The 27,907-nt window shown below is 39.0% G+C and overlaps 1 protein-coding gene and 1 long non-coding RNA gene across 8 annotated transcripts in view; one reads left to right on the top strand and one right to left on the bottom strand.

Moving 5' to 3' along the window:
- Nucleotides 1-12,188: 12,188 nt before the first annotated feature.
- The window catches only part of PALLD (palladin, cytoskeletal associated protein), a 186,092-nt gene continuing 170,373 nt past the window's right edge, over nt 12,189-27,907 (top strand). For 4 of the 7 annotated variants that reach the window (XM_085577987.1, XM_085577990.1, XM_085577989.1 and 1 more), the window contains exons 1-2: nt 12,189-12,409; nt 18,076-19,122. In XM_085577987.1, the coding sequence (XP_085434113.1) occupies nt 18,077-19,122 (1,046 nt within the window). In that variant the 5' untranslated portion in view covers nt 12,189-12,409; nt 18,076. Of the gene's footprint in view, nt 12,410-14,733; nt 15,151-18,075; nt 19,123-27,907 lie in introns of those variants that run through there. The other 3 variants (XM_085577988.1, XM_085577985.1, XM_085577986.1) reach the window with 2 other exon arrangements.
- LOC146767595 (uncharacterized) overlaps nt 14,962-27,907 on the bottom strand; it is a 39,392-nt gene continuing 26,446 nt past the window's right edge. The window contains exon 2 of the long non-coding RNA XR_014954789.1: nt 14,962-19,151. This is a non-coding gene — a long non-coding RNA (uncharacterized LOC146767595). The remainder of the gene's footprint in view (nt 19,152-27,907) is intronic.

The following is a 27,907-nucleotide window of genomic DNA, read 5'->3' as shown; positions in this document are numbered from 1 at the left end:
AAGTGAATGGGATTGCTGGAGAGTCATTTAAACCTGAACAAACTGCTGGAGGACACTGAATAAAAGTTTACACACTTCACAGGGAAAGTGCTTCTTGAGCACCAGTACCTGTTATGCACTCAGCCCTTCTGTGCTAGGCATTTAAGAACAGCTGCAAAAGGCAGCAATGCCATAGAATGGTAAAATAAAAGTAACTCCTTAATTGAAAGCTTTTGGTGCACAACATGGCTATATGCACACATGATACAGTATTTCTACAGGTTTTTATAAGGTTAATTAATTAGTATATCTAACAAATACTGTCCTATTTTAGCCCTACATTTTTATTATGTCTATTATGTATGGTGCAAAACAAAGTGTCCTTGCTAGATTTAAAAGCAAGACTAAACAGAATTAGAAGGTAGTGTAATATGTGAGAAAGTGTAACTACTATGCTAAAGTGACAAAGAACAGCTGTTCATTAAAATCTATAAAGCTACAGATACATAAAAAGCAAAATCTTTATGCATCAGAACTACAGGTAATTCTAAATAGTGGATCTCTGAACTTTACAGTTCTTGATTTTGCAATGTAAGTATGTCTCTATCAGGGTTTTCAAATGTTGCTGTAGGAAAAATGGAAAAATGAAAAAATGTGATTATTATATTAATCTGTGAATAATCCAGACTCTTTGTCAAATTCTCAAATCCTAAATATCTAAGTCATTTGGCAGTCCTTTGACTATCTGTGGTCTCCACTAAATTTGCTATTTATGCAGTAGAGAATGGATTCTTCTCATGCTTCAATAGTTATTAGGCCTTTTGTCCTTCTGCCTTGGGGGAAAAAAGAGAAACAAACAAAAACCAACAGTCCTAATGATTGTCACATTAATTAATTTTACTTTTAAGAAACTCCCCTAATGGAAGAAACTCTCAAAAATCAGTGATTCTCACAGACGTCCCAATGTGTACAGAAATCAGCATATGTTAAATGTGTACTTGAAAATGCATGCATGTTTTCTCTGCAAAAGTACAGCATGGATTGTCCTATGATCTTCCATATAATTTTATGCCTCCATTCCTATAAACCTTAGGCACCTGCTGATCTGAGAGAATATCAGAGTTACTTGTGGGAACCCCAGCCTTGTTTTGGGGCCACATGTGGTGGTGAAATTCCTCCTCCAACCCGTGCTTCCAAAGAAAAACTCCGCAGGCTTAGCTGTTCGGTCTCAAGGCAGTTTATTGCTAGTTATCTAACAGATTATGTTCTTGGACTGCAGCTATTTGATCAGTGGCCTGGGTAGAGGCACACACACACCCTGACATCCTCTCTGTCTGCTGTCTTCTTCGTCTCTCCCTCCGCCCAGGGCTGCTGCTATCTTTTATAAGATATATTACGTATAACAGGTTTACAATTATTCCCCAATACCTATTACCTACGTTGCCAAGTGTTTTTCTACTCTAAACCAATCTGTGAGTGCCAACATCACCAAGAACATGGAGGCAAGGAAGAAGAAGGAAGAAGGATGGGTTCAGCCCACTTTCCTCCATCTTAGAACTTCTGACCCCCATGTACAAAGTGAAAACCCCCCTGTACATGTGCTAAAACCCCCCTGTACAATACTAAAAAAATTTCCCCTCTACTTTGTGACTACTTATACTATACTATCTAACCTTTTGTGATTGCTTGTTCCACCTCCAAAGTTGGTAATTCATTCCATGGCTCAAACTCAAAATCACAGTTGTTTTTCAGCTGTCTGCCAGGGTCTAGAATGCTTCTGACCAAGGCCTGGAACCTCTAAAAATGTCTGAGAGACATTTTGAGTTCCCACAGTTACTGATATTCAGATCAGAGTTACTGATGCCAGCCCACCCTTCATTCAGTCATTGCTTCAGGTTTAACTAGCTGTAGCTAGTGACTAGGTGTAACTGTCCCAGTTAATTCTACACAAGCTGATGATATGCTAAACTTTACCTGTTACATGATACAGCTTGGGAAAAAAAAAAAAAAAGCTGCAAGAAGTTAGTATGCAGAAAAGTAGAAACTATTGGTATGAAAAAGTCAAACCAAAGCTCCTGCAAATTGTCTATAATTCCCTTTCATTTCTAGACAGTGGTTTCATCAAAATTGCTCAAATCAAGCCGCTTCAAGAGCCTCAAACTGAATGACCTGGGGGTCTGGGCAATCACAAAATAGCAATGCATCACCTGCACCAGGTCCTGCACTCCTTGGCTGACACTGCTGACAGGGATTACTAAGCAGGAGAGGCCATCACACCCAGTGGATGCATACCTCAATCAGGGACCTTTTTATACCTTATTGTTCATCCCGTGAGGAATGTATGTTCATCATCATTGCCAGGAATTTAGTAGAAACAGAAATGTACTGAGATGTTCAAGCTTGCCATAAGTACACCCTCAAAAAGCACAATATGGGTCTATTGTGTACCTTAGCATGTTGAAGCATTCTTTCCTCTTCTGTTACTCAGCTAGCTTCACTTAATCTACAGTATACCTATCATGAAAAATAACTTCTCACAAATCTCAGCTGATGCCAGGCTGATGAATTGCTGTTATGCCTAGAAAACTCCTCTGATACAGAATATGCCTCTTTAACAAACTAATTTCCTTGAAGTGATCTGAGCTACACACAACACTTAGTATGAAAACATTACCACTACAATAGGCAAAGTTTATTAGTATGTTCTTCTCTAATCTTCACAGAGTTAATTCCTACCATCCCCTCCAAAGAAACCACAAAAATATGTACATTTACCTTTATCTAGGGATTGTTCTTTCCACAGCTAAACCCAGACATTTCTGCACTACATTTCACAGAATTACTTTGGCATGTTTCCAGGAAAACTTCTACCTTATTTATTCCAGACCTAAAATTGTGTTTAATTTGGTTGTCAATGCAAAGCTTTTTCAGTTGTTTCCACTTTTATTCCCTATTCATCTTTTATCCTTTTCTAATTTTGTTCAGTGATTTTGCTTTTAAATTCTATTGATTGATCAAACACATGAAGTTTCTATGCAGTTTTAGCTAAGAAATGCTAAATGTCTTCAATAAATTCCAAGTTCATTACTTCATAAACCTGATTTATGTTTTCCATTTTCTCTCATATAAAATATTTACAAAACAAATCATAGTCAATGCATATAGCACCAGCAGTAACCCAGTGGTAATGAAACCTATCCATATACCATGAAGAAAACATTTCCAAGGACAAAATAATATTAAGGTTTTGAGAACTCTGATTTTTAAGTAAAAGGATGCAAATGTACTTTGCCATACAAATAGGTTAAAAAAAAACCCACACAAAGCAGCAGAGATATTCAACTGATTACTTCATATAGTCAGTCTAAAATACTTTTTCTATTTTGTTACTCAAAGTTTTATAAACAAATTCATGTTTTCACTCTTATCAGCTACTATAAAAATTTGACATTTAGAATAAACAACCATTTGAAAAGAAATTTTTAATCACTGAAACCATATGAAAGTTTGATACAGACAAAAGAGAATTCGTTTACTTCCTGGATTTCTGATGGGGATTTTTTTGTGAAACTCACTGACTGTCAATAACTGCTCTATTTCCTCTCCAAGAAAATGTATTAGAAAATTCTCTGAATTTTTATTTTTGCCTTGATTCTCAAAAGATACTAATTTTTCTTACAACTTTAAACTGTGAGACTGTCCTTATCATTTCCATTTTGAAAACAAACTAAATGCCATTACTGTCACCTCTCAGTTCTTATAGGATTTTTAGAAGGGGTGATTTATCTCCACATCTTACATTTTCCATATATTTGTAAGGAAAAATATCTTATGAGCTTTATTAGTTAAATAACTTTATACATTAAGTCAATGAACTTTGAAAGATGGCAGCTAACTATTGTTAAAGGTCTTGTCACATTATATTCACTAATTTACTTCATAAGGGTTTGAAGTCAGTGGACAGCAACAACCCAAAGCATAGTCTCTGACATCTCTTCTGTGCAATTCCCAAAACTGCAAACTCACTCTCACTCATTCCAGTAAAGTGCACAGAAAAATGAAGAGCATCAAACCTGGCTATGCAGAAAACCCTTGGGGCTGGAACCCCTTCACTGCTTGTTGGAATATTACACCATCCATTCAATTTGTAGAACAAAGGTAAGGAAAGAGTTCTTGGTCAAACATAGCTAAATGTTTTCAAAGGAGAGGTGCTTACTTCCATGGCTTTTGTGGTAATTGGCTCTTAGTTTAAAAATCACAGGCAGCATTTCCCAAGGAAAATCTTTAGATGTTGATGATTCCTGAGACTCATTCACAAGACTGGTTTCAATTTAAAATGCATACTGAAGGAAAATGCTATGAAAAATAGAGATATGAATCTTGTATTGGTTTGTTTATATAGATGTTATATATCAACTGATCATAAAATTGTGCAATATATTCTCATACTTTAAGTACTACTATGTCAAAATAATAAAAGTTTTGTGTTTGCTAATTCCTGAATACTGTGTATTTACATATTGTAGCAATAATATGATTTTTCAATTATATTATATATATGTAATTATTATGTATTTAATACATGTATTATATAGTAATTAATATTCCAATTCCATATAAAATATATCTAACACCTCTTCTAAACCTGCTTAAACACAAACTTTAACTATCCACACTATTTGGATCTGAGAGTGGCAAGAGTGGCAACAAAGAGAATTAAACAGCTTGCTGTTTGGTTTGTTTTGGTTAGACCATCCTTGCTTCTCTCTTGTTTTATATATATATATATATATATATATATATATATATATATAAAAAAAACCTAGATTGGTTGGTTCTGTTGTATCCTAATATTGCATGCCAGTTATGCCTGTATTTCTATCTGTACCACATGTGCAACAGTACAGTTAATGCTTTTGCAAAAAGTTTTTCAGTAACAGATTTATTGCCTAAATTCTCTGGGTTATAGCCAGGTTTAACCATTGCCCAAATTTCAAAGCAAATAATATACATATTAGACTGCTCACACAGCATCTTCGAATTTTAGAGTCTTTTGTATTACAAAAACTTCCTCTTTCATCTGCCAGGTTCCTTGGATTTAGTCAGGTTTTGATGACAAAGCCAGAAATTGTATTCTAAATACAATTGGAGAAAGGTGTTTCCAGTAATGCATTTAGACGAACCACTGTTTCAGTGGCTCGCTCAGCTGTCTCACTGGTGCTTTTAACTCTCAAATACCTACTTGCATCATCATTAAAGGGTGGTTGTCTTGGCTCTCTAAGCTGCTTCCTCCCAGATCTGCATTCTTTTCTCTGACTCGTTGAATATTTTGCATGATTATCAGTGACATTACACTTTTTGAAGAGAATTCATTAGTTCACTGATCAGTCTGACTCCCTTTTCTAAACTAATACCACCAGAAAATTGCTGTATAAAGAACCACTGAAACTCAAATGACATCTCATTGAACAACTATGAAATACATGAACTTACAATTAATTTTTCCTTCTTTGATACAGAAAAAACAATACAAGGTCCACATCTGATGCTGGAGAATTTAAAGTACAGAAAAACATATATTTAAATAAATGCATATTTGCCTCTTTATCTTGATTCTAATTAAGATATCAAACAGGACAGAAAGTAGGTGTGCACATCTTATCATGCACATCTTTTCATGTTTGATGGTGAGTAGAAACCTATCATGTTTTGTCTGAAATATATTTTTAAACAATTTTTCATCACTGCCTTCTAAATATACTCGATTTGCCTCTGCAATTTTTTTTTCACCAAAAATAATCACTCTTTAAGAAAAATAAAAAGCTGCATCCTGTCTAAAAAGAGACAGTGTTTGACAGCTTGTTTAACTTAAAAAAATTCTGACTCAATTTTTCCAATCTGGCAATGCCAAAGTATCAGGATTGTACCACATCAGTTGTATCCCAATTTAGTCATTGGCTCTGAAGCTGTAATGCCTAGAGAGAGATATGGACTTCTCAGTACAAGATCATACTATGTGAAAATTCTAATTTTTGCTTTTGACAGAACCAGCGGATTCAATTTTGAGGTCCAAGCTCTAGAACTGACTCCAAAATGATGTACAAGCATTCTCAGTGCTGCCACACAAGTTGTCATTGCCATTGAAAGGCTCCTTCCTCTCTTGCAAGCTCAGAGGCCTACTTTATGTCATTCCTAAAAGCACCTATTTTTAAAAATAGTTTGTTTGCTACACAATATCTCTCTAAAAGGAAATTATTAATTTATAATGCAATAGTACCTTTCTGTTTGAAGGACATAGACTCTTTAAACACAACAGAAACCACATGGTTTTAGTTTTTTAGGTGTTAAACATTTGCTACAGTAGAACATGCCCCTCACAAACTCTAAACACAGGCAGTTGTATTTTCAACCGACATGAATCAGTTCTTTGTCTGATCTTTTTTCATTTAACAACAGAAAGAGAGAAAGGAAAAATTCTGTTAATTTTTTTTACATAGTATAGCCCATCATAAAACAAGAAGTAAGTTGCTGTTGCTTGTCTGTGTGCTATTCACCATGTCTGCAATATTTCTGCCACCACCTTTATCACCACCTGTCTGTCAGCCAATCAGAAAAAAGCAAAAGGCCCGAAGTCTCTCCAACTCCAGGGAGACACTTTCCAAAAATATCCCCAAGCTAAGTGTCTCCCTAATAGGAGCTATTGACTGACAAATCTCTCAGCAGTTCAGTCTAAATAGCCAGCTGTGTTTCAACTTTTTTTTTTTAATTTAGTTCTACTGAAGTTAACAGTGGAAGTAATCAGCTGTTCCATGTTCCTCCTTCAGCATTCATTCCTCTTTCCAGAAGTATGGATGTCACATTCTTGCACATTTGTCTTTGTTAGTGCTATGACTTCTGGCAGCAACACACAGCTGTCTACCCCAATCTGGCATCAGACATGTTTTTAGGTGGCAGGTGGAGTCTTCCTACGGGCCATAGGAATACATTTGGCATAATCAAAAGACAGCGTGCAACAGCTGTTACAGAGGTAAAGTAATGTAAAGCTGTATTATGATAAAAGAAAAGAGAAGTAAATTTTTATTTTCCTACAGATCAGCATCTCACATTTTGTTGAAAGAAGCACATTCCTTTTTCAAAGTTAATCCCTTTGTAAAGAAAGAAGCTTTTATCTGGTATTGAACTTCAGTGCTGTCTGTGCCTGCTCAGATCAAATACATTTCTCATGCTAAGAAGGAATCCAAATACATGACTGGCTATGAATATAATCATGTAAAATATGCACTATAGGCTTACAGCTAAAATTGATCTAATAGAGATAATTTTTCTCACAAAGAGGAAAAGTCTAAATCTTAGCACATATAACATTAAAGGATGACATCTGATGCTATAAAACATTTTTCTCACTGCCCAGCTATGGGAATTTTATGATATGCATAAGTGCAAGTAGTTTTTATATGAAAGAAAAAATCAGCTCTGTTTGAAATATAATCTTCACAGAAGTACAGGTAATATCTAATGTGAATAGGACTGCAGCACTTAGAATTAAGCAGTCCCATACTCCACAGGGCATGGAAGGATAAGTTACTTTTCAGATACAGCAGAGGTAGTTATAACAAGTGTAATTAATTTAAAAATAAAATAATTGGTAAAGCCATAATGAATATTACTAACATGTGTAGCATACAGGAAAAAATCAACTGAGAGAAGAGCAACACTTGAAGTATTTAAGTTAAAAAAAATGGACAAAATTAGAGCTAATGTCTTGTATATGGACTTCTTAAAAGAAATCTTAATTTTAAGAAAGATATTAGTGTTAACTCTGCTTTGCAGTGTCAGGACAAAAATTAGCTATCTAACATTAATGGGTTGCTTTTTTTCTTTAAAACAGCTTGTTTGAGTGTTACTGTTATGACATAGATTTTCCACTAAAGTGTTTTAACTCTAATTTATTTCCCTTCTTTTCTTTAGGAAATGAGGTGAGACTACACTGAGCTGATACAGCTTAGATTTCTTAAACTTATATACTTTGAAATCTTTACATGCTAGACTATGCAATCTTGATTATATTGCCATGTGCTACACTGGCAAATTATATCCTTATGAGATTGATTGCATTGTTGCTGCCTTCTTTAACTTTCACTCATTTCCCTCTTCCTTCTTAATTCAACGTGAAATTGATTTTTTAAAGTTTTTGTACTAAAAACAGCTGTAACACAGTCTTGCTTCAATTCTTATTTGTATACATTCCCAAATGCTAAAATGTGGAACGGCCTTTCTAATTGAACCACAGAAGACTGTCAACTCAGAGTTTGTTGACACCTCATTTCTTTTCTTTGACACCACTAGATAACAACACGCCTTAAGTATTTTAATACAACCGGGCAGTGGGAATGCCTTCTCCAGGGCATCTCACCGCAGTGAGCCCAGCAGGTGCGGTGTGGCCGGGGCTCCATGGCACCGCAGTGAGCCCAGCCGGTGCGGTGTGGCCGCGGCTCCATGGCACCGCAGTGAGCCCAGCCGGTGCGGTGTGGCTGGGGCTCCATGGCAGAGCAGTGAGCCCAGCCGGTGCGGTGTGGCTGGGGCTCCATGGCACCGCAGTGAGCCCAGCAGGTGCGGTGTGGCTGGGGCTCAGGGCACCGCAGTGAGCCCAGCCGGGGCGGTGTGGCCGCAGGTCCATGGCACCGCAGTGAGCCCAGCAGGTGCGGTGTGGCTGGGGCTCCATGGCACCGCAGTGAGCTCAGCAGGTGCGGTGTGGCCGCGGCTCCTTGGCACCACAGTGAGCCCAGCAGGTGCGGTGTGGCTGGGGCTCCATGGCACCGCAGTGAGCCCAGCAGGTGCGGTGTGGCTGGGGCTCCATGGCACCGCAGTGAGCCCAGCCGGTGCGGTGTGGCTGGGGCTCCATGGCACCGCAGTGAGCCCAGCCGGTGCGGTGTGGCCGGGGCTCCATGGCACCGCAGTGAGCCCAGCCGGTGCGGTGTGGCTGGGGCTCCATGGCAGAGCAGTGAGCCCAGCCGGTGCGGTGTGGCCGGGGCTCCATGGCACCGCAGTGAGCCCAGCAGGTGCGGTGTGGCCGCGGCTCCATGGCACCGCAGTGAGCCCAGCCGGTGCGGTGTGGCTGGGGCTCAGGGCACCGCAGTGAGCCCAGCCGGGGCGGTGTGGCCGCAGGTCCATGGCACCGCAGTGAGCCCAGCAGGTGCGGTGTGCCGCGGCTCCTTGGCACCGCAGTGAGCCCAGCCGGTGCGGTGTGGCTGGGGCTCCATGGCACCGCAGTGAGCCCAGCCGGTGCGGTGTGGCCGCGGCTCCATGGCACCGCAGTGAGCCCAGCCGGTGCGGTGTGGCCGCAGCTCCATAGCACCGCAGTGAGCCCAGCCGGTGCGGTGTGGCCGGGGCTCCATGGCACCGCAGTGAGCCCAGCAGGCGGTGTGGCTGGGGCTCCATGGCACCGCAGTGAGCCCAGCAGGTGCGGTGTGGCTGGGGCTCCATGGCACCGCAGTGAGCTCAGCAGGTGCGGTGTGGCCGCGGCTCCTTGGCACCACAGTGAGCCCAGCAGGTGCGGTGTGGCTGGGGCTCCATGGCACCGCAGTGAGCCCAGCAGGTGCGGTGTGGCTGGGGCTCCATGGCACCGCAGTGAGCCCAGCCGGTGCGGTGTGGCTGGGGCTCCATGGCACCGCAGTGAGCCCAGCCGGTGCGGTGTGGCTGGGGCTCCATGGCACCGCAGTGAGCCCAGCAGGTGCGGTGTGGCTGGGGCTCCATGGCACCGCAGTGAGCCCAGCCGGTGCGGTGTGGCTGGGGCTCCATGGCACCGCAGTGAGCCCAGCCGGTGCGGTGTGGCTGGGGCTCCATGGCACCGCAGTGAGCCCAGCCGGTGCGGTGTGGCTGGGGCTCCATGGCACCGCAGTGAGCCCAGCAGGTGCGGTGTGGCCGCAGGTCCATGGCACCGCAGTGAGCCCAGCAGGCGGTGTGGCTGGGGCTCCATGGCACCGCAGTGAGCCCAGCAGGTGCGGTGTGGCTGGGGCTCCATGGCACCGCAGTGAGCTCAGCAGGTGCGGTGTGGCCGCGGCTCCTTGGCACCACAGTGAGCCCAGCAGGTGTGGTGTGGCTGGGGCTCCATGGCACCGCAGTGAGCCCAGCCGGTGCGGTGTGGCCGGGGCTCCATGGCACCGCAGTGAGCCCAGCCGGTGCGGTGTGGCCGGGGCTCCATGGCACCGCAGTGAGCCCAGCCGGTGCGGTGTGGCCGGGGCTCCATGGCACCGCAGTGAGCCCAGCCGGTGCGGTGTGGCTGGGGCTCCATGGCACCGCAGTGAGCCCAGCCGGTGCGGTGTGGCCGCGGTTCCATGGCACCGCAGTGAGCCCAGCAGGTGCGGTGTGGCTGGGGCTCCATGGCACCGCAGTGAGCCCAGCAGGTGCGGTGTGGCCGCGGCTCCAGGGCACCGCAGTGAGCCCAGCCGGTGCGGTGTGGCTGGGGCTCCGTGGCACCGCAGTGAGCCCAGCAGGTGCGGTGTGGCCGCGGCTCCTTGGCACCACAGTGAGCCCAGCAGGTGCGGTGTGGCTGGGGCTCAGGGCACCGCAGTGAGCCCAGCCGGTGCGGTGTGGCTGGGGCTCAGGGCACCACAGTGAGCCCAGCAGGTGCGGTGTGGCTGGGGCTCCATGGCACCGCAGTGAGCCCAGCCGGTGCGGTGTGGCCGGGGCTCCATGGCAGAGCAGTGAGCCCAGCCGGTGCGGTGTGGCCGCGGCTCCACGGGCGCTGCGCAGCAGTGTATCCCGCAGGCCGAGCTGGGCCCGTGGCACCCGCTGCCGCCACAGCCGCACAGACCGGCAGGCTCCACGCTCCCTGCCCCTCACCGCAGAGCCTCAGCCTGCCTGCCCGCCTGAGCAGCCGCTCCCGCCGGGCCTGGCAGGCACCTCTTCCCCGCCAGCGCCATCGCCATTCACCGGCGCCCACTCGCTTCCCCAAAGCCGGACCCCGGCCGCGTTTCCCGCAGCGCCTGACGCACCGGAGAGCGCGGGCTGTGAGTGAAGAGTGTGGCCAGGCAGAAGGCAGGCTCCGAAAGCAGCGTGTCACTGTTGTATGGCACTGTGTCACGGTGCCATGGCCCTGAGGGGAGTCTGATGAACGCAGGGTCTAGCAAGAGGCAGGGTCTAGCAAGAGGCAGGCTCAGACAGCACCGCCTTTCTCAGGGCACCGCTGGATTCCAGGTAACGTGGGCAGAGACAGGCACAGTATTGATAGGCAGAGATCAAACAGCTTTGCCCTACGTGTCTTCACTTGTGTGATAAATCCGTGAGAGCAATCTGTGTAATAATCACAGTGCACAGGGGTGCAAACTCCTAACAAAATTCCTTTGACATTTTAAGGGATGCTAGGGGCACTCACCAGTCGAGCAGCTGTTTGTACGTGTTTTCCATTATTACCTGTGTGGGTAATAAAAGTTAAAGAAGATGGCATCTTGAGACAGAATGATATTCCAAGTGTTCTAGTAGGCTTGAGATAAGGGAAGCACAATGACAAGTTTCTCAGTATGAGGTTGTTTACCTCATCAAGACCTTAGACTATCGATCGTGGACTGAGTTTTCATTTCTTTCCCAGTTTACAAAATGATATTGGTTCTTTGTGAGTTACTTAGCCTTCCTTTCTGTTTTCTGGTTTCCTTTCCTATTCACAGCTGTAGCAATTCTAGCAAGTTTATAGATGTGTTGTTACTTGCAGCCCCTCAATCTCTTTGTTGATGAAATATTCTGTAAAAGAAGTCTGGGAGTTATTATTACTGTTCTGTTATTAGTTTAATTTTAACAATTGCTGTATTTCTTCCAGATCAATTATCACTACAACTTCTAACAAAAGCTGAAGGTGTATAAGCTTTTGTACTGCACTCCTAAGATCCTCAGAGAAACTTGGAAAAATTGTATTTGAATACCATTGACACTGCTTACGACATTTGACACTTTTCATACATATATGACAGGTAGATACTTCCAACACACTCTATGAAAACATAGGTTAGCTCTAGCTCTATATAAAAAAAATCCATTTACTATGTATTTACAAGAAAAATTAAATATTTTTTGCATACTGAGGGAAAACTAAAGAACAAAACTATGTGATGCATAAAACTACAGCAAGACATTGGCCCAGTCTGTTTAAGCACAGGACACCAGATTATTTTTCTGCTCTTTCAGAGGTGGAAAGAAATGTCTGTTAGTAACTCAAAATAACTGGAGGTTTCTGTGGCAACTGGTAAAGGAGGTTGTATCTCTCTCTGCTGCTTAAAGTAGAAGCAGTTCTTAGAGACATCTATTTGAAGTTTGCATACTGGTATTTGACTTCAGGTCTTGGAAAGGAGATTGCTTATCTACTTTATTTTATCTTGTTGCTATTTAGAGTAAGAAACAAAATAACAAGGACCATAACAGAGGAGTTCTGCTTTCTCAGGTAAGTACTTTAATCATTAGGGTAAAGAGCTTATTACTGTATTTTGGTTTTATGCAATTAAAATCTTAAGATGAAAATCTTTTGCATTATGTAACATCTTCATCAGATCGAATGGTAAGCTGGTACAACCACAATAGTTTTATGGTTTTTGGCATGAGATTTGGAATTTCTCCAGCTGACTAGTGTTAGAAACTATTATTAAGGTTTTAGGGAAACTGCAGCTGCATTCTATCAAATCTATTGGTAGTGAAAACTGTTATCTCTGTGGAGCTCTGTTCATCAGCTGAATTTTCCATAATACTGCCATAGGAATGGAATGAGCATATTAGCTGTATATTGCTAATCTTGTTTGATGCTATTATTAATTTAAAAATATTATATGCAAATGCTAAATTGTTACATCATTGCACATTAAAGCATGTTTATCTTGCAAAATGTGTAACTGATCCAAAGTTTAATGTGTTTTCTATTTGTTTATAGTGATTTACTGCCTTTACTACTTTTATAAAGGAGAATACACATTGTTTTTGCAATAGGAATGGAAGATCTTGATTCCAAAATATTCAGTACAGATCAAAAGATATAAGCATTCCCTAAATCACAGAACAACAATGTTGGGAAAATTTATTCATAGCCTAATAGAGCTCTATAAAACCTTGCCCTGTTTTCAAGTTATGAAGAATATCTCATTAACAGTTGAAGAGGAATTAATTGAACACAAACCTTTCACTTTCTGGACAAATGTTTCTACTATGCTATACAAAAACTATTAAGCATACTTGATTTACACAAAACAATACTTTATTTGTATTCAGAAAGCTAAATTTCTTTTAAAATATCTCGGCAGATATCTACAGGCAGATATATTTTCTTCCCAGAAGTGAAAATTTCAACACATAATTGCAAGAACCAGGATTTCATCCACCCACTCCCTCTAGAAAATGCTGAAGATAGCCCAAGACAGCTTGTTGCTGTTTATGTGCAGGCTATTTTTGATTCCCATCCCAAGGTGGCAAAGTCTTAGGCATTTAGTGAAGATGATGGGTGTTTGAAAAAGGACCTTGATTTTACTTTGTGGGTGACTGCTTAAAAATTAGGCATACAGTGGTTAACTCTTGGATAACCAGCTCCTTCTTTGTGCACAGTTTTCAGCTTGAAATTTTTAGAATCATGGTTCTGTTCTTATTTGACACACTGAAATCACTGTAAAATGACCTGAAATAAAATAATTTTAACTAATTTCACTACAACATGGTAAAGATATCAAGCTGCAAAAATACATTGTGAAACATTCCCAGTCCAGCAGTGAGGCTATTCAGGCTGTGATGAGGGGACAATAATTGCCTGTATGAAGATGCCGAGATGTTCTATCAACCACTGAATTAGGGTGTGTGGTAACTAGCACTTGTTAGTACATAATGATGGTCTGGATCCTGTGGGGAGCTCTGAGTCTCTTGTGCTCTTCTGTCTCAAGAGTACATCTACTGCACTTCCATTGTTGCCAAGGAACAAATTTTAGTAAAAAATGCAAGGCAATATCTAGAAGACCTTGAGCTAAGAGCAAATGCCAGTGTACAAAATTATTTCAAATCTGAGAGCAGATATAATGGATGCTGGCAGAAGGGATGGAGATCTGTAACATCTCTTTGGAGCTATAATTTCTTCTATCCACTCTGGAGCGTGTGACTCCCAATAGGTTGCAATCTGGCAGAAACCACATTGCCCACACATTGCTTTTATTTCTGGAAACTATGTGATAAAGTCTCTAGATTAAACCAACTGTCTATATGTTTACTTCTTCCTTTCACTGAGTTTTAACAGAAATTATGTGCTTGAAAAACTGCTTTTGGACAGTTGTTTTTTTTTTTTTTTTCTCCCCTGGGACTAAACTCTCACAGGAGTTTAATGAGGTGAAAGTACTTCCTTAACAGAGACAGTAAGGGAGAATTGACTCTTACACATTATGCTCTACAACTCTATAGAAACCAAAAATGTATATTGATTGTTTCAGTGTTAATACATGTGTCAGACTTGTGGGGTATTTTTAAAGCATACGTGTTTTCCAGGGATTTTCTGTGTCTTTTCTGAGGGAGATACTTCTTTTCTGATCATAGTATTATTTCACTTGAGATATGAAAATTCGGTAGGTGAATTTATTTATACAGTGTATAAATAAAATCTGTATGGTTACAGATTATTTATCAATTATTACAAAAAGTATTTCTACTCATAAATCCAAAAATGTTAAGGGTCTTTTCCAACCTAAATTATTCTAATTTTTTCTTTCTACAAGATTTTAAGGTACACAAGGAAGCTATTGATTTAAAACTATTTTTGCAATTATTTTATTTATTATCATGAAAATAATGTTGTTGAAAAAAATTTAAAATATGTAACCATAAAATGGTATAGAAAGGGAATGGCTAAGTTCTCTGACTTTCTGAGTAATAAGCACACAGAACTTTGTGCCACTTCCAGGCCTAACGTTGCTTCTGCTGGAATTCCAGATAGTGGCAGTCTGCTGAAACATGAGTTCAGTTACCAAATATAGATGAGTGGGGTACAAATTTCATAGTCACAGAGGACGGATGTAACACACAGGCCACAGTCCTCTCAACTAAGGACCAGGCAAGCTTCAGTGAAGAGCTGGAGCAACTTTAAGCCTATTCAGATAGAGAAGGAGAAAAACAACTTTTTCTACTGTTAATTATACTTGAATTCTTCATATTGCCCTGCTCATTGTAAGATCTGTTTTATATTTTCTGCTAAATGTAATTGTTGTGTTTGTGGAGTAATTTTGCAGGATTTCAAAATTCAGAGAAAAACTTTGTGTCTTTTTGTTTTAATAAATCTTACTAGATACATTTCATCCTTCATATGATTCTTTTGAAGAGATAGGTCATGTTAAATAATAAGTAGGTCATGTTAAGTAATAATTTCTTATTTGGCAGGTTCTGCAAATTCAGAATGTTTATATTTTTCTTGAAATATTTTTCTTTATTTTTCTATATTTTTCCATATTTTACTATATATCTATACAAAACCTTAATTTGATTAGTTACTCTATTTTTTTCTGAAATTGTTGTAATCCAGTACATTTCAAATTTAATATTTACCATATGATTCTTTAGAGCATCTGTATTGGGATTTGAATAAGTATTTAATTTGCATGATAAAAAACTGTGGTTTTACTTGGGCATAATTTTTAAATATATACAAATAGGACCCCATAAATAATCTGTATGTAATAATGTTGATCTGCATGCAACATTGTAATTTATGCTTGTGTCTTTAAATGATACAGTATATGGCTTTGCATGTTACCTAATGAGTAATGATGATGAAAAGTGTTATAAATATATTGTAGTCTAACTTGGAGAAGCTAGAAATAGCATTCAAAATTTCTAATTATGATCTTTTAAGCTGCTTGATAGGTTAGTGATACTTCACCTCCAGTTCACTGTAATTACAAGTTGCTCTAAAAGAATAATGAGTTTATGTGTTACAGTATGGCTATGGAGCTTCCATTCAGCTCCCTAAAGCTAGACATATGAATCCATTTTCAGGAACCTTCTCACCAAGAAGGCTTATCAGCATTAGAAATTAGCAATAAACCAGCACATTTAAATCCATCAACTTTATCTAAATATTCAGGTGTAGACTGATTCAGCTAAATTTAGACACCAGGCTTTGAAAATTACAATATATGTAGCCATAATATTTTTCTAATGGCAAAGCTGAGTATTGGGAATAAATATGTTAATTCATAATAAACTAATTTTAATCATCATGTTGGGTGGCTAACAATAAGTAAGATTGTCCTCCTACCCATGAAAAAGCCCATTGAAACATTAGAGCAGCTCAGTGTTGGAAGTCAGAGAAGTTTATCTGAGTATGTAATGTGTCATTTTGAGATGTGAACAAGCTAAGAACCAGTGTGTGTCAGATTTAAATAAAGATATCATTTGAAGCACAGATATTTACATGTTGCCTAAATAGCACCTTTGTTCATTTGAATACAAAGTTTTAAAAATTAACTAAGATTGAAGAGGCAGAAACTCTGCAGTTTTAACCCTTGTTTCCCTGGCATTCATCCAGTTTATGCCTGAACAGCTGAGCCTCTAGACCAACTGTTTGCTGGGCTTCTCAGATTCTTTCTTTAAAGCTGCTATGTGGTAGTCAGTTATACTGTATATACTTTTTTAGATTTTGTTGACAAGAGATTGGCATGGCTGCTAAATTTGTTGCCCTGCAAACACAGATAACAGGAAAGGAAAACGTAATCCTAGAAAATAATAAACTTATCACTAAATTCTATAAAAACATTTATCAAACCCTAAATAACCCTAAATGCTTTGGGTTTCTTAGACTTCTCTTGTATGCGTTGAGTTGTGATCTGTTGGCAAGACAAACAGGCATATCAAGAGATACATATGCTAAGCCAAGAATTCCAATAATCTATCAGTCATGTAATGACTACATGCTGGGTAAGCCCTGGTTTAGTGACTACAGGTAATTGGAGCCTGCACAAGCTGATGTAAAATACATCCGAGTGCAACGCGTGATTGTCAAGCCATTTCTCCACTATCAGTAGAGAATTAAAGAAAATAATTTTTTTTATCTTATGTAAAATTTTTTCTTGTAGAAATTGTCATTAGAATAAGAGAATTTTTCAGAGTAATTAAAAACACTGATGTTCAACTCAATTAAATGCTCTGCAGAAGCAATAATTATGTTTCAGATTTCATCAGCCACAATCTAATGACCAGTTAGACAAATACATTTCAGCAAGGAGATTTTCAGGCCAGTCCTTCCCTTGGGGAAAGTGTGGTTTCCCTGATGTCTTGTTTCTTGCTGACTTTAAAGAGAATGCTCAACCTAATTCTGAAGTCATGTTGGGAAATTGAAGAGGTATAAATGCTTCTCTGCTTTGTGAAACCAGTACAAAATATACATTATACACTTCCATTGAGGAGGATGTTATATAGGTCGTGAAATCTATTTCTTCAGTGCTTTACTTCTAGCATATGGTAGCTTGAGATTTCATTTTTCAGTGTTGAGGAAAGTGCTACTAAATTGGTAACAAGTTAAAAATGTTAGCACAATAAGTAAAATAATATTGAACACATTATCAACATTAAACGGAAAGGATAACTTGGAATTTCTAATCCAAATATCCTCATGTGTATTCTCATAATGGTTTCAAGCTGAACACGTCTCTCAGAATTTGATGGTTTAATGTCTGGGAGGCAATTTATGGGAAAGAGAAAAGTAAAAATATTGCCAAAACCTTCATAAGGCTAAAACCAGAAAAAAAAGAAGCATAATAGAATTGATGTAAAATAACTAATCAGATGTGAAATTACATCAATTGCATCAATTACAATGTGAATTATCAATATTGATCCAGTGGAATTGAGATTGTGCTAGGCAATATACAGGCAAAGGATGTCTTCATACTTCTGAGGGAGGTTTCATGAGGAAAATTACTCCTAAATGCTCTCATTTCCACCTAGACAATTTGCAGTCCTGGCTCATTGTAACAGAAAACAAGGTTTATACTATGTCATACACCATTATGTTCTGTTTCTCTTACAGCTTTGTGTCTAGCTTATGGGGAGTTGGATATAACTTTTTCATTAAGGAATTGTTCTTGTGTCTTCCAGGATGCAAGACAGAAGCTGTGGCCGGCCATTGTCTCTTTCTTTAATGCTGAAGGAGACTTACTCTCCAGAAGGAAGCAGCAGTAAAGGATATCCCGAAAATATGTCAGAAGCTTCATCTTACCATGACTTTTTCTGTGATTCCCTGTCAGACACACAGAATGGTGAATTTTCAAATGAACTTTCTGCCTTCCTTACCCAAGAGGAGATAAGTAAGAGCCTTGACATAGCTAGAGAAGCCATTGCCAATTCCATGGAGGAAGATGAAAACACAGCACCAGACTTTACTCATTATCTCAACACCCCTCTTTGTAGCCCTTCAGAAGACCCTTCTTTCAGGGACACCAACCTGCATGAACAAGAGACTTTACAGACACCTCAAACAAGCAGTTGGACTTCATCTGCTGCAAGTCCTGTTGTCCCAAGGAATCAGAAAGAGCAATCCACTGCACCTCAGGCAGAGGATAGTTTTGTCACAGTTTCTAGGAGACAAGCAAGCACCTCACCTTTCCTACCTGCTAGTCCCAGCTTCGTCAGAAGCCTGAAATATTCAGAGAAAGGTGGTCCATGTATGCCTAAGATGAGCCCGAACTCTGAATCAACATCACAGGGAGAAGCTCCTTTCAAGAACAAGCTGTGTGACAAAGCTGCCACATTCATAGAGGAGTTATCATCTATATTTAGACAGGCAGCGAAGACAAGAGGCCGTAGTCCCGATGGAGACTCTTCTTCTCCAGACAGTGGATACCTGTCACCTAATAAGAAACAACCAGCTTTAAGTACCTTGGTGAATCAGGAATTTGACAAACCACATCAAGAGACTGAGCCTGAGGAAAAATTACCTGGAATTCATCTGAATGGAGAACACTATTCCGGAAGGGGGAGCATCATGGAGAGCAAAATGGTCCTGTGCCGTCCCTTCATCAACATGGAAGAGCATGAACTTTCACCACCTCTATTCACACAGAAGCTCCGGAGCCAGGAAGTTGCCGAAGGAAACAAAGTATTGCTGGAGTGCAGAGTTGCTGGCAACCCGGTCCCCGATGTCAGGTAAGTGCTAGGTCACCAGATAATGTCACCTGATTGTGGAAGATGACAGTGACCTGCTTAGAGGCAGTCACATAAGAGCAGTCAATCATGCAATTTTACAAAGCACAAAGAATAACACATTTTAATGTCCTTATTTCACTAGAATGTTTCACTCTGCTTAGAAAATTAACATCTGCTTGATTTAAGAGCCACATGGCATAATTAGAAATAGAAATGGCTCTAGCAACAATATATGTGATTGTAACTTCATCAATCCAGGTAAAAGAAGACACAACTTGCTCCTAAAGAGCATATCTCAAGAAGATGATACAGTTTTTGCTGATGATTAATTAAAATGTCTCCAAAATTCATGTAAACTGTTTTTCTGAATTTTAACTTGGGCAGAATCATAAAATAAGAAGGTTTTTAATGACTGAGAAAATGTGTAATGAGAAACATTGCTGACATAATAGTTGATTATTGTAAAATCAAGTATACTTTTAAGTAATCACATCAGTATAAATTAATTTGTAACTTCTGTCTTGTTTCCCTTTTGACACACATAATTGTGCTATGTTAGAAGTCTGTACATACAGCCATTACTGCAGTGTAGCAAATATGATTCATGCTAACTTTTCTGGCTCTTGCAAAGCTCCCTGACAGTCAAATTAATACACTTTCATGGTCCATTCTCAAATTTATTTTATTTAATAATTATTAATAATTATCCATCTGGCAACTGAAAGAAGACATATCAGTTACTAATAGAAATTGCTTTTTCAAAGTTTCCACTAAAAACAAATTTCCCCCTTCGTCTCTGTTTCATTATGGACATTCAAGAGACGGCCGCTGCACCCCAAACGCTGCTCATTTCAGAAGTCAGTGCACTTCTTTTGCGTGTCCTTTCTGTAGTGACACCGGCTTGGCTGAAGAGGTCACTCACACACAGCACGGGCGGCACTGAGCCCTCAAGTGAGCGCTGCCGTGGAGCCAAGAGAGCGAAAACCAAGGCTCGCTCAGGGGTTTAGAAACAGCAAACACTTGAGTGATGTTTGGATGAGACTCCAAAGTCTGAATCTTGGGGAAAGGAGGGGTTCTTTCCAGATGAGAAAACATGCAGAAAAATATTTAGTGGATTTTTATCCATAAAAGCATTACTGAGAACTTCTGAACAGTTTCATAATATCATCTAGGCACATCATTGTTCCTCTTTCTGGATAGGAAAAGGAGTTTTAATGTGTATCCTATATCTATCCAGTAAATAGTTAATTTGCTGCAGTGGAGAAAGACAAGCACCACCCACATATTGCAGAGCAAGGGAAGAAGGTCTGTGCTACTTTCAGTAGTATTTTCTGTAAATGGGAATTTTACATGGTTTAAAAATAAAGCAAAACATCAATGATAAAATAATAGGTGACCAATCTCTTGTATTTTGGTAATGAAAACAATCCAGTATTCTAAAGCACTTTACTTAGGCAATTGTTTCATTAGACTGGGTTTCTGGTTTGTAATATATGTGGAATATATGTGGAAAACAATCATATTAATTCAAAATATTTACAGTTTTCTGAAGTAACTGGCCAGAAAAAGAAATGTGCAAAAGACATTAAGCTTTTAGTGAAGATTTCTGAATAGGTAGAAAGTAGAAATGGCTATTAGGAAGGCATTGCATTGCGTTACCAAAAGAAGGAACAAGCTGAACAGTTACCTGTGTGAGAAGGTAAGAGTGAGCCATTTGGCACATGCAAAATGTGCTCAACAGGAGATGCAGAAAAGGGCCTGAGCCAGGGCTGCCATAGTCTGTACATCTGTATATATCAATACAAGCTGTAGAAACCAAGCTGCAGCTCTTCTGTTTTTTCCCAGAAAACCCAGTTTCAATAACATAGCCACTGTAAAGGCTGTTTTTTGAACTCTGTGTGATAAGTGTGGATTTTTGTGGAATTTTTTCAGGTTTTTTGGGTTTTTTTTGCCTCAGCTAGAAAGAAAACTGGAAGTCACATTTCCTAAAGTCATAAGGAAGTAACAATAGTTTAATGGTGACAAGAAACTCACTAAGTTCTTATTTTGCCAGGCACTCAAAAAGATGTCCGGTGTAATAATGAATACAGCTGATATTTAAGCTGCATCAAGCACTGGCAACTATGAAATCATCCAATTGACGCCAGAGCAAAAGGCCTTCAAAAGAAACATAGGTTTTTCTGATCTTTTAGCATGTTACTGCTTTTCTATGCCTCATATTTTATCCCAGACCCAAGTAATCCTCGACCTATACAAAGTTGAGCTAGAATCCTTATTTATCCTGCTACTTTTCTTATGGGATAACAATGTTGCAGAATCTTAGTATAATTGAAGAAAACATCAAATGTAGTGTAAGGACATGGTATATATTTGAAGGTTATTTGACTAAGACTAAGAAAGCCTCTTAAATTTTAAGTTCCTTAGATGTTCATAGCCATACACAGCTGAAAGTAAAACAGTGTTATAGTTTGAGTGACAAAACTTTACCAAAGCAGCTTTGTACTTCAAGTAGAAAAAAAGTATATTTTGATAGAAGAACTTACAACTAGAATCTTAGTGTTAAAATTCAAAATAAAATAATCTGTTACATTTCAAGAATCATTAATATTTTTTTATAAAATTCAATGTATAACTTACTAGTTCTATTAGCAGAAGATCAGAGTGATTTGAAAAGTTCTAGGATATCTGCCTTCTAAAACATGTAAAATATAAGTTGAAACAAAATTTCTCTTACTCTCAAAACTAATCTATCAGTCAGTAGTTGTCCTTCAAAGTGCATCAGCAATTCTGTGTTTAAAATACTCATATTAGCCTTGAGCTAGCTGAAGCAAATCCCAGCTGGGTGTAACTTAGACCTCTTCAGCATTCGCCTCACTACCTGAACATTTAATTACTTCAGAGGTCTGCCTGCAGCTGTAAGCCATGATTAAAGTATTTTCTGAGGTCTACCCTGAGCTGTAAGCTGTGATTAAAATATTTACAGATATTCACCCAGCTTCTGTGGCATAAGAGGTATTGAAATTTTTATGCAAAATATATTCTTTTCCTTTTACCACAGCAAATTGATGCAAAAAAAAAAAATCCAAATCAAAGTTAAAAGTAAGGCACTTTCCACATACCACATAACAAGAACAGGGTTTCTTTAAGGAAGTAATTTGCTCTCATTATAATCCTTTTCTTCTCATAAGTGCTGTTTGTCTAGATTTGACTGTAACAAATATGCAAAATCCCCACCTAGAAATATTACTTGCATGTAACCAGAACTGTTTTATTTTGCAGTCTTTTGTAAATAATAAGTGTTTCCAGAATATCTTGCATTTATTTCTTAAAGGTGATAATTCATGAAGTTATTTGTCAAATTGCTTACAAATATAAACATTTTTCTTATATTCTCTCCATAGTTTTCTCTATTAAAATGTTTTCCCAATAAGCATACTTTTAAACAGAAATCTCCCATAGTCCTCCACTAATCTTTCCAGAGCAGAATCCTGCTAATCTGTCTTCTTACTAGCCTTTTGCAAACAGAGGGTGCTTGTTAAGAATGGAAGAATATTCTTGTACCTAAGAAATTCCTTGGGTCAAAATGTACTATTTGCAGATCTGGATGTTTTTCTGTGCACAGAGGGAGCATTGACAACCATCTGAAAGTGTTAACGCATTCTTATTGCTGAGATTAAATAGAAAAATGTTTTTAGTTGTTTCAATCTGGCAGTACATCCATTTAAGAAATCTGCTCAGCAGTAATATGTTGTCATTTAATATATTAGTTACACTCAAATGAAGATAAAATATCTTCAATATCATGCCCTTTCATATCAAGATGAAAATTATATGTCAGCATCCTCAATATTTTTCTGTCACAATAATTTTTTTAATTTCTCTTTATCAAAAATATCTACTTTTGTTGGGCTTTTTCCTTCATTTCTTTCTTCTTTGATTTACAAGTCAAAATAATAGCTATTTGCTGTTGACCTCATTGATCTCATTATTCTTTTAGCCCTTCTTCCCTTCTCATTTATTTACTTTTATACTCTTTGTTTATTGGACCATGCCATGCTATTCTTGCGTCTTTTGTTTCTTTGCTTTTGCTGATTTTCAGGTAAGGCTTAGCCATCTCCAAGCGTCCCTGGAGTTTGAATTTTCTTTCAGAGCAGATTGGGAATGTAATATTGAAAGTCACCTCAGTGACTTGTGAAACTGCTCCTTAATTCTGCCTGTTTTAGAACAGTGCTCTGGACCAGTGGGCTTTGCTGGGGAATCAAGAGGCAATAGTGCAGCACAAATGGTAAAGCTATTGCAGTGGCTGCCTGTAGGGATTCCTGGCCTGCAGGTATGAAGTGGATAGCATTCATCTTTCAGATATTTCCTTTCCCATTCTCCATTCATTTTGTGGCAAGAAGAGGCCATACCCTCAGGATTTTCTGCATCTGGGGAAAACACACAGTGGGGTTAAGACCTGTGTAGGTCATGTACCCACCTGCTTTAAAAACAGTGTGGCCTATCGGAGCAATGCTAGTAGTGCATCAGTTTTCTTAACTTGTAAGTAATAGTTCTTTTACTTCAGAACCACTTGGAAAGAAGATTTGCCATGGTGCTCCTTAAGAAGAGCATTTGGGAGACTCTGGTATATGATTGTCTGGTTGCAGAGAGGGGGCAGATCTTAGTTCTGTCTGGGTTGTTACTCTATAGGAATGACTGGTTACTGCCTTGCTCAGTCTGTTCATGGGGGTATGGCACCTTACCCAGTGTAAGTACCCATATGCACTGCTGGTCAAGATGTTTTTCCAAGTAGGAAGAGGGATTAGGCTTGCTTTGTGGATGTGCCACAAAATATTGGTTTCTGACATGGTGGTGTCAAGGGCAATGAGGGTCATCAAGGATTGTACATTCAGTACTGTTCACCTGGCCTGGTCTTGCCCAACACTCTGGGTATTCATAAGTAATCATAGCCAGCCTATAGGAGGAACAGAGGAAGAGGATTTTCCATAGCCTTCCAGTCCCTTCTCCTCCTTCATGTCTGCTATAAAAGATTTTGAAAAATCTGTATTCTCTTTAGATGTTAAGAAAACCATCTTTCACTAAATTGTTATCTCAACCCATAGGCTCTGCTCTTGTCCCTCCCTCGCCAGAAGGAGCAGGGGAAAGGGGAGTGGCTTATTTAGAGTTTGGTTTCCTCCTAGAGTTAACCCACAATGATAACCAAATGTTTTGTTTGAAAGGGTGGAGTTTTTTCCCTTGCTTGCCTGTCTAACACCACATAGAGTACAGTATTTAAAATAGGTACCTGGAAAGCACAGCTCTTTCCTGTATGAAATTATCTTTACAAAGTTCAGATTGTGATAACAGGATAATTTATAGAGGACTTGCAAAGGAAACAAATTGCTAGAAAACAGGCAGAGCAATCCACTGGTGTTACAAAATGAATATTCAAAGATCTAAAAGATGTGTGGATGTGGTTGGGAAGGTGGTCTATGGGAACACAAACTCTTAACTTGTTGGGCTTTGTAAAAGCCCCAAGGAAGAACTGCAGATTCTGGACACTGGGGTTATTCTTATGTTTCATTTATTTGTTGTCTCTCTAGAACAGTTTTGACTACATGTTGTAAGCATTTCATCATCTTTGATATACAGGCTCTGTGTATCACCAGGTTCTCTTTCTTTGCAGCTGTCATTTTTCATGAACGTGGAAATAGGTCTTGTAAATTTTGGGATTTGAAAGTTTAATGCTTTTGTTTTTGTTTTTGTGTGTGTTTTTTTCATCCTGAAAATTGGAAAAATAAAGCCTGTGAGGTGCATGAAGATGAGTGCTGCAAGAGGTAGTTGTAAAAACAAAGGATAGTTATTAGAACTAGAATTACTCTCTTAAACTGGAATTAGGAAGAGAATTCCAGCTCAGGTACTTTATTTTTCTCTGTGAGTGCCAATGTCTCTGGTTTAGTTTTTCTGATTGCATTACTGAAACTTTAAAAACATTGCAGTTCACTTCTTTATACTTTTATTCTTTTTCTGCCTCTCATTAAAAGAATGCAGATCTAAAGTTCCTTGCTAATGCTCCCAAAATAAATAACGTATGGACCAATATTTATAAAACGTCTCAAAGATTAGATGAAAATGTTATCAAAATACTTGATGGATAACATGAAAAGCTTAGAAGTAAAGTAATAAAAATTATGCTGCCATCTACATAGTAGAAAAAACATAAAGGACTTTTGCTTTGTATTTACATAGGAATTGGATGAGACTTGGATGAATTTTAAAATAATGTGGCACCGCATGTCTTCAGAAAGCTCTTTCACTACACAAGTTTTTGTCCATGTTAAACATTTTTAGTTTAAAAACAAAGTTTAATTGAAGTAGTTTTAAAATACAGATTTTCCACAAAAGTGGGGCTGAAACAGTGCCAGAGGCAGAATTCCATGAGGTTGCTTTTTCTTCATGTTTCAGAATTTATTTGTATAATCTTATATGCTGTCTCAGGGCCTTTCCAGTATTGTGCAAATCATCAACTGCCAAGTCTGACAGTGAGGAAATATGTCAGCAATCTGCTTGTCATGGACTAATTGAAAGTGACCTGTGAAAATTAAAACTAAATGTAGAGGCTAAGTAGAACAGAGGCAGGAATGAACTTACATGATTTAGGCATATTTTACTTGTACTGAAAGAGAAAAAAAGAGTAGTGAGGCTTTTCACAGAGAAGTGTTTGAAGTAAGTAATTCTGCATCATTACTTATGTTCATTACTTGTGTTCAACAGGTATGAAGTGCCATTCCAAATCCCATTTAAAATATCATGCTTAATACACTTTGACATGTTTGCTCCTTTGCCTAAAGGCAGTACCACATCTTGGGTTGCTTTAACCTTCTTAAGGGAAATTATAGCAGTTACTTAATGTTACTTAAACAGGACATATCTTTTTAAAACACAATACATTGCTTTATAAATATAAATTAAGTAAATATAAGTATAACTTTGAAACTTGATGCTTTAAAAATTCTTTCTAATAAAAACCTGTCATGTCTGAAGTATACTCTGTAAATGCATTCTTGACAATGTGAAAGCTACCTTTAAAGATATGGATAATGAAATAGAACAAATAGCACTTCTCTGCAAACATTCATAGCTGATGAATGAAAATATTAAACTTCAGTTTGGGCTCTAAGCTGGCAAGGCTTTGAGGGAGGTAGGAAAGGCTATTGACGAAAAGCTTATAATAGAACAAACATAGAAGAAAAATTGTTAAACAGCAGTAAATAATGACCTTATTTTATCGGTTCTAGGACCCATCCGGAAAGTGTGTTTTTTTTCCTAACAAGTGTTATAGTTTGATAGGGCTCTACTAAGTGGGCTGGAAATGTGGTTCATTTACTAGTAAATGGACTTGCCTTTCCAGCCCATGCACTGGTAAAAGGAGTAAAAGAAATTCCCTTGTCCTCCTCTTCCCTGTAACATAGGAAAATAAACAAGTCATGGAATCATAGGATATCCTGAGTTGGAAGGGACCCAGGAGGATCATCCAAGTTCAAGTCCTTCTCATAGCATCCATATTTCCTTTTCTGAGCAAAAATATATAAAGATATCAGGAAAGTTAAGGAGTTAGCTATGGAGGGTTTTATTCCTTGTACAATTTTGCTCACATTTTGAGGTGTGTGGTGGGGGAAGAACATCAAGTAGACATTTTATGTTGTCATAAGTTTTCACATTCTGCATGCTTAAGGGAAAAAAGTGAAGATTAAATAAAACATTATTTGGGATTTTTACACTTTGGGATATTTAAAAATTATGTAATTATGTAATGAGGAGATAGAATTTCCTTTAAGATAGCAGAATGGACAAAATTTGGAAGATTAGCTTTGTACAGAATCAATCTTCACTAAGATATTGTTTCCTTAGAGATTTAAGTGTTTCTTAGCTTTTGTGGTCAAGAAAAACTTTCACATGTATTAATTTAAGAAATGTACTTTATTTCTGTTTCTGTGGCTCTGTAAGTTGCCTTATCTGAGGTGACTCACAAAAGGGGAGCTGATCAGTAGGAATAGGAAAAAATTGCAAACAACTGAAACACTGAGAGACTTGTTTAAGTATTGAAAATTTGAATCAATACCCATATGATATCTTCCTATAATCAGGAAATTAGCATACTTCTTTAATAAGTAGCTAATCTGGATAGAGAAAATGTGCAGTTTTATTAAATAAATCAAGAGGAATAATTCAACTAGAAAATTTCACCTGTATTTGGAAAGGGAAAGTTGCAGAAGTGCCAAAGGCCTGTACAGAAGTATCTCATCTGATGTACTGAATTACTGCATGTTCAAACTGTTTGTTACTGACCTGTCTCCAAGAACCTTATTGCCTACAAGTACTGTGCAACCAGTTGGTGTGATACTACTCAACATAGATGAGTACACATCTTAGGATTGAGAGTAGTGAGAACTTGAATAGGTCTGACTTCTGTGGGAAAGGGAAATAAGTTAAAATGCCTGGGGACTGGAGGTAATTAACAGATAAAATTACTCCTAAAATACTGGAGTTCTCTTTTTTTCAACTACCTGCAGGTCAAAACAGGGACTAGGAGATTTAGGATTAGATTCAGGATATTTTTCTGCAACAAATCTGTTAGGAAGATATATCTGTTATGTTTCCTTTACTCTAATGCTAACATGCTGCTTCAAATCAAAGTGATTCATTGTTTAATGTTATTAATATTATGTACTTGCAATTCATGCATACATTAGCATTATAAAAATAGCTTACTTCACAGTTATGCAGCGCCTTTCACGTGAGCATT

This window comes from Lonchura striata, chromosome 4 (genome assembly GCF_050655825.1).
Source record: "Lonchura striata isolate lonStrDom1 chromosome 4, ASM5065582v1, whole genome shotgun sequence".
Classification (NCBI taxonomy): Eukaryota; Metazoa; Chordata; class Aves; order Passeriformes; family Estrildidae; genus Lonchura; species Lonchura striata.
This window is presented reverse-complemented; position numbering and strand designations above follow the sequence as displayed.